The sequence below is a fragment of the Ptychodera flava genome, chromosome 2 (assembly GCF_041260155.1).
Source record: "Ptychodera flava strain L36383 chromosome 2, AS_Pfla_20210202, whole genome shotgun sequence".
Classification (NCBI taxonomy): Eukaryota; Metazoa; Hemichordata; class Enteropneusta; family Ptychoderidae; genus Ptychodera; species Ptychodera flava.
This window is the reverse complement of record NC_091929.1, coordinates 38,989,587-38,996,173: the sequence shown is the minus strand read 5'-3', so window position 1 is coordinate 38,996,173 and position 6,587 is coordinate 38,989,587. Positions and strand designations below refer to the sequence as shown.

General features: G+C 37.6%; 1 protein-coding gene and 1 long non-coding RNA gene across 2 annotated transcripts; one reads left to right on the top strand and one right to left on the bottom strand.

Annotated features, from left to right (window-relative positions):
• Window positions 1-1,092: 1,092 nt before the first annotated feature.
• On the bottom strand, window positions 1,093-5,426 carry LOC139120456 (uncharacterized). The gene is made up of 4 exons (XR_011549101.1): window positions 5,358-5,426; window positions 3,515-4,195; window positions 2,758-2,821; window positions 1,093-1,282 (listed from the first exon to the last, which is right to left on the bottom strand). It is a non-coding gene; the product is annotated as an uncharacterized lncRNA (long non-coding RNA).
• LOC139120455 (uncharacterized) lies at window positions 2,334-4,856 on the top strand. The gene is made up of 4 exons (XM_070684886.1): window positions 2,334-2,580; window positions 2,963-3,172; window positions 4,168-4,351; window positions 4,654-4,856. Exons 1-4 carry the CDS (start codon window positions 2,353-2,355, stop codon window positions 4,818-4,820), a joined length of 789 nt encoding a protein of 262 aa, XP_070540987.1. The 5' UTR covers window positions 2,334-2,352; the 3' UTR covers window positions 4,821-4,856.
• Window positions 5,427-6,587: the final 1,161 nt, after the last annotated feature.

Below are 6,587 nucleotides of genomic sequence, written 5' to 3'. Positions count from 1 at the left end.
AAGTGACCTTTTAGATAACAATTCCAAGTATGTCTGATTTTGATTTTCATAAGTTTTGCCTTGATAAATTATGCCGCATTTGTGGTTCAAGGGCCAAAAGTCAGTTGATGCCATCAGAGAAAAGAGCCCAAAGTTATGTAAACAGTATGTTGATCAAATTTCTTTTACATTTGGGATTGATGTTAGTTGTGATTATGTTGATGTACACCCGACACACATGTGTTATTTGTGTTACAGACGTTTATTTAATCAGGCTACTTTTTCTGCTGAAGCTTTTCTTAATTTATGGGCCCTCATCCACGGGTAGGGGAATGCAATATCTGTTGTCATTTAGAATCAAAGCAAAGGGGGGCGTCCAAAAAGAGTTAAAGGGGGAGACCTGTGACAAAAAAACAGGATACATGTCTGAGTGGCATTGATTCAATGCTGACTGAGGAGGGAAAAGCTCATCTCATATTGGAACAGGCCCTGAAAGTTTGGATTGGTCTGAACAATTTTCAGCCATGCCAGAGAGAGACACTAAGTGACGTATTTGTCTGTCGATGTTTACTAACCCTATAGAAACACCATGTGAACACATCTTTTGTGGCAAATGTCTTACTGACACCTTTGTTACTGAAAACAGTTCATGTGTTCATTGTCCATTCTGTTACCAATCTGTTTCATGTTTTTCTGTTCGTCCAGCTAAACGTTATTTTCTCAATGTTTTAAGTTCATTGCCATTAATGTAATCAAGTCTGTCCATCGTACATTTGCCAATATTGATCAGCATGTCTGTCAGCATCAGAATAAGCCTGAAAGTCCAATAAATAAAACAACTATAAATGAAATCTTGGAGCATCTTCTGGAGTTGCCACTTACTCCAGAACTAGAAAAAGTTGCAACTCATTTATTGGCAACAAAACTTGCACAAGAAGATGATGGAAAAACAGCAGTGTACAAAACTGGTGGACCAGTAATAAGTGACCACTTTTATTGGTCTTGATAAACTGATAGATACAATAGTAATTCCATTAAATATTCATGAAAGGGCTTTTGTGCCGTATTCTATTTAAAAGGCTGTCACTAGCATGTGTGTTCAGGTTAAGATTGTTTATTTCAGCATAATTGTACATTATCAAGGTGTGTTGATATGCTTCTTCCACTTTGATTGCCACAGTGAATCTCAAATGATTTTTCTGGATTTGTTTTCCTTCAGAAACTTGTTGTTGTTCATAGGCCACAGCCGCGAGTATCCACTGATGTAGCAGCCAGGGCAACCATTAGGAAACGATCACAGTACCTGGAAGATCAAATGCAAACTATAAGAAAGAGATCAGCTGATACTCAGCAGTGTGATGAGTTACGTGTAACATCAAAACAACGTAGAATTGATCAGCTGTTTCAGAAAACTTCCAAAAGTTGCCATCAGTGGAGAGGAAATGTTGGCAGTAAAAGCTGACCTTGGGATGTCCTGGAATAGTAACAGAAAACTGAAAAGGTTAGTCAAAACACACTAGCATTTTATACCTGCAAAAAATCACCTAGTTATTACATGTGTCAGAGCTTTGTGCCGTAGTGTTGTAACTGTGACAAATTAAAACGATTTGTGTTATGTCAATAACACTGCAGGTGGTTCAACCATTGGGGCATCAAAAGTGGTGGAGAGCTGAGAATGAGGAAAGAAAAAGAAACTATCATTGGTGACAATCTGGTGGCAGAAAGGTTACCATTTATATTTCAAGAAGAAAAGGGAAAAGTGGTGAAACTTGCTCCATGTGTCTATGCCAATAACTTGATTCAGAAAGTCCTACAGCAGCTGGAAGAAAATGATGCGTAAGTAATTTCATAAAACTACATTTATATGGTTAATATAAAACACTTCGAATCACATATACATGTAAGTAGTTTATAGTTACAATACACTGCACATTATTAACAGTGTATTTTTGCTATCTGCTATTTTCCTAGGTTAACCTCCTATCTTGGCATGATGGAAAGATTCCACAGAGTGAGATATGGTTGAAAGTGGGTGAGACAAGGGTGGTGGCAGCTTCAAAGCAGTCTTCCAGATTGGTAATGTGGCCCATCCAAATGCTAAGCAAAATACCGTAGTATTTTGCCCATTTGAAAGTGGTGATTCAGTTACCAATCTGATGACAGCACTATCAAGATACCGTGAGCAACTGCAGAATCTAGAAAGCCTCACCTGGAAGTAAGTAGAAACTTTAGATATAGATGACGATGAAATACTGACTGGCATAAAGTTGACTAAAGTTAAGGACAAATATTTCTTTTCCTATTCGCCTCTTTTTTGTAACAGAGGGAAGACCTTCAGACTGTTCTCATTGGCGATTATGAGTACCTGGTAAAATGTATGGGCTCAGTGGAGCGAGTGGCAGACATTTTTGCCTATGGTGTCTTGTTACCCAGGAGGACTCACAGCAGCCAAGGAAACAGAGATTCTCTCAGCCAAGATCACTGCAAGGACTGTCGAAGGACCACAATGAATTCATGACAACTGGACATGGCAAACTATCAAATGCAAAGCACTACAATAATGTGATTAATGAAGTAATATTCAATATCCCAATAACACAGGTAATTATTTATACATGATACACTGGTTGACTTCTACTCAATATAATAGCAAAATGAACAAACATGCCCGTACCCTGATCAGCACTATCTGATCACTTAGTATATGGACAGACTTGCTTTAATAATAGCTTTATGAAAAATCTTTTGTGAAAAAATCTTTCAATATTAATACATTACCTATATAAAATCCTGCTCCACTGGATATGGAAAGTGCAAGCTTCAGTGCTGCCTGACATCACACCTGGAAAAAGATTATTGATACTGAAGTCAGCATAATTATTCATATTTATCAGAGTCAGACAGTGATTGGCTTACATTGTTTTCCACACTATACTATCCACATCACCACTGTCTTATTTCATGTTTCTTTATCAATACATAGGTGTGCGTACCAAGCCTACACCTCGATCTTGGCATCTATCTGAGGTTTTACAACATGTTTGAAAACACAGTGGATGACCTGGACAAGAAGATTAATGCCAATGGTCAGCTGGTAAAAGTGCTTGATGAAACACTGCAAAAGATTAATGTACATCGTCAAGCGTACCACGGAAGATCTTTTGTCGGAAATCATGTTCACAAATGTTTGCAGGTTAGATAACTATCTAGGAACATTATACTAAGACTAATGTAAAGAGATTTCCAGGACTGTTGTCTGCCTGTCTATTGCAAAAACATATATATATACTGTAATTACATACTATACATCAATAATACCACAACACCACGAGTTAGCATTGGTGAGGGAACACTGAGACACACAAATTGAGGATGAAAGAGGCGATAGAATGAAAAAGTAACTGAAAAGGTCAATTATGACAGATCAATACAAAGATAAACAGATGCAGTGGAATGAGAAATAGTGATTGATGGGACAGGAGAGGCTTAATGGATGCACAACGTAAGAAAGCTACAGAGTGAGATATTTACTTACCTGACACAACACAGCACCAGATGATTGAAAGGGGAAATTCACCAAGGCTGATTTTTACATATGTGCTAGCTTTAGAGTCACTTCTTCCAGAAAACCCATTTACACCTTTATAACTCGCAAGATGGTTTTACAAAGTGGATAAAAATAGTGGTGGCAGTTGCAGTTAAGGGCTTCATCAGCTTATTGTACTTTGAATCGTGGGAAAAGGTGCCAACCTTGGTGCTTTCATCACCTGATATGGCAAGGACCATCTTCAGATAGGTATGGCATTGTCATTCACATTCACACCAGGTTGTATGTACCGGTATTTGCATAACTATTGTTTATGTTATGCAAATAGGCACAGCCTTGTGTGAGCATGAGTGAGGAGACAATGCCATACGCATCAGCTAATCAGAGGGTCCCTGCCACATCATTTGATGAAAGTGCCAAGCTTGTCGCTTTCTCCCCAATATTCAAACTGCAACACCTGCCATTATTTTGTCCATTTTTGTGAAAAAACATGCAAGTTATGAATGATGAAAACGGCTTTTCCGGATAAGCGATCCCAAAGCTAGCACATATGTAAAAATCAGCCTTGGTGAACTTCTCATTGAAGCTTGAATAACTCTAGTCTAACCCTTTTCTCCATAACCAAATCTCTTCTTATGCAGGATGGTAACATAGATGCCCTCACTACTTCTGTAATAGACAAAGTGGAAAGCATTAGTCCTGAATTCTCCTCAGAAGCCACCATCATCTGTGATAAGTTTAATAGTTTGTTCAAACTATTTGCCAAGTGCCATGTAGGATATAGCAGATCTGATTACATGGATACTGAAGAGATAGATGAATTAGGTGTGTTAATATGGAATGAAACATAGCTGAAGCACACAGGTTCAGACAAATGTCATTCCAAATTTTTTAGATTGTACATGTATTTGATACCTCATCCAAGTAGTACTACAAATTTAGACTTAACTGCTTTTCACTTTCAAGTTCCCACAAACATATAACTGTAAATTGTAGGATGTTTAGCCTGTTTAATCACTCTCATAGATTTCAATTTAACAGAAATCACACAAACAATATTAATATTAACCCTAGAAAAAACTACACCTGCTCAAAATATAAACCAATGAAATTCTCATTTTTTTCAGAAACAAATATTGACAAGCTGATGGAATTCTACAGACACGAGTTTCCAAACGCAAAGGTTTCTCCAAAGATGCACATCCTCGAGGACCACACTGTTCCCTGGATCCGTACATGGGGGTTTTGGGTGTGGTTTCCATGGAGAACAGGGAGGGGAGCATGTACATGCTGATCTCAACAACATCAGTTCAATATCAGGGGGCTAAAAGATGACTTTAGACATTGCAAAAAGTGTCATGAAAGAGCACTGGGGAAGTTTCACCTGCAACATACAAACACAAGCCAGAACCAGTACACCGGAAATCAGCAGCCAGATAAAAGAAAAGACACCAGCTTGTTCTGTTTTGTATAGGCGGACAGATACTGTAAATTTAAATAAAATCTTTAACATTTTGTTCTTTGTATCAACTCTATTTTTTCATTATGGTCCTCAAACGATGTTGGATTACTAAATATTCGACAACACAAATGTGAGTAAAGAACATTGTAATCGTTGACAACTGAATTACAGTTGGATTAAAATCAATTTTATAAAAATACCTTCTATGTGCAAATTTATTGACAAACTCGATGTATTATATTAAAAGAAGAAACTAAGGATCATACATTTGGCAAAAATATCAATAAAAATCATCAAAATTGCAGCTGCTGTCCCTTTAAGAGTTTTGGATCTTGAAATATGGTTTTACTGTAAATAATAATGACTTACCTTTCCCGTGCATATGTCTTCCTAGTAGATGTCTTCCCAGTAGATGTCTTCCCAGTAGATGTCTTCCAGTAGATGTCTTCCTAGTAGATGTCTTCCCAGTAGATGTCTTCCTAGTAGATTTCATCTACATGTCATTCTATGGATTAGAAAATTAAATCGGTATATCATATCCAAATTGGTGTTACATGTACAAATTCACATACAAAGTATTTAACCCTATCATTATCATTGTCAACTTTTCACACCTTCCACAGTATAGTCTGCTAATCATCTGCTGTACTTTAAATTAGATATGAATAACAACTTATCAATAACTTTTTATGGTAATCTAAATTCAGTGTCATATTACATATCTTGTGTCCAGGGAAAGTCAATGTTAGTTAAAATGACAGAAAATATGAAGCAAAATGCATGGAAATTTAGGTGGGGAAATGTGCCACTGGCTGCCAAATTTAAAGATGAAGTCAGTAACTTCAATCAACTTAGACCCGCGATTTGCATAACAATCCTTCCTAAGAGAGCAAAATTCCGACCAGTTGTTCAAAGCTGTTAGGTTCACACTGAAATGTACTCGTGTATCAAACCCTTTGTGTATAACTTATAACAAAAATAATCACAAATTCACTACCATACTCGCTACGATCTATCATGAAGTTAATGTTTCATCGTGCACACGCAGCCTCGATTGCTACCATGTACGTGGGATATGATCGATCATGGAGGTAGTAGCCATCACAAGCCAAACATTGCATTGGCGACGGCTGTACTGCATTTTGAGCGCCAATAAACCATAACAGTGATAAAACGACTAATTTTAATTTTCAAACGCTGAGTAGAGTACAAAGTAATGCTACACAATCTTAATGACAGGCACCTTTCACTGAATCCTTCACAGTTTTTTCCGTTACCGTTGAAAGTTCACTTCCGGTTTGGTTCGGTATGTACGAGAACGTCGATGTCGTGACCCCGTGTCGATCATGTGTCGATGACGACGTCATTGGCCTCGATCATGATAACTACATGCGATAAAGAACTATTCTGTACCAAAATAGGAGGCCGATATGCTTTAAATCTATAAAAATCAACCGTCTAACGAGATAAGGTGAAGCACGAACGTTCAGAAAAGACTTCAGACCCACCAACTTACCTGAATTATACGCCAACTTCGACAAGTTGATACGGCGAAGAAAAAATTAGCCGTGCATTTGGCTGGTTGAGGCATAAACAGTC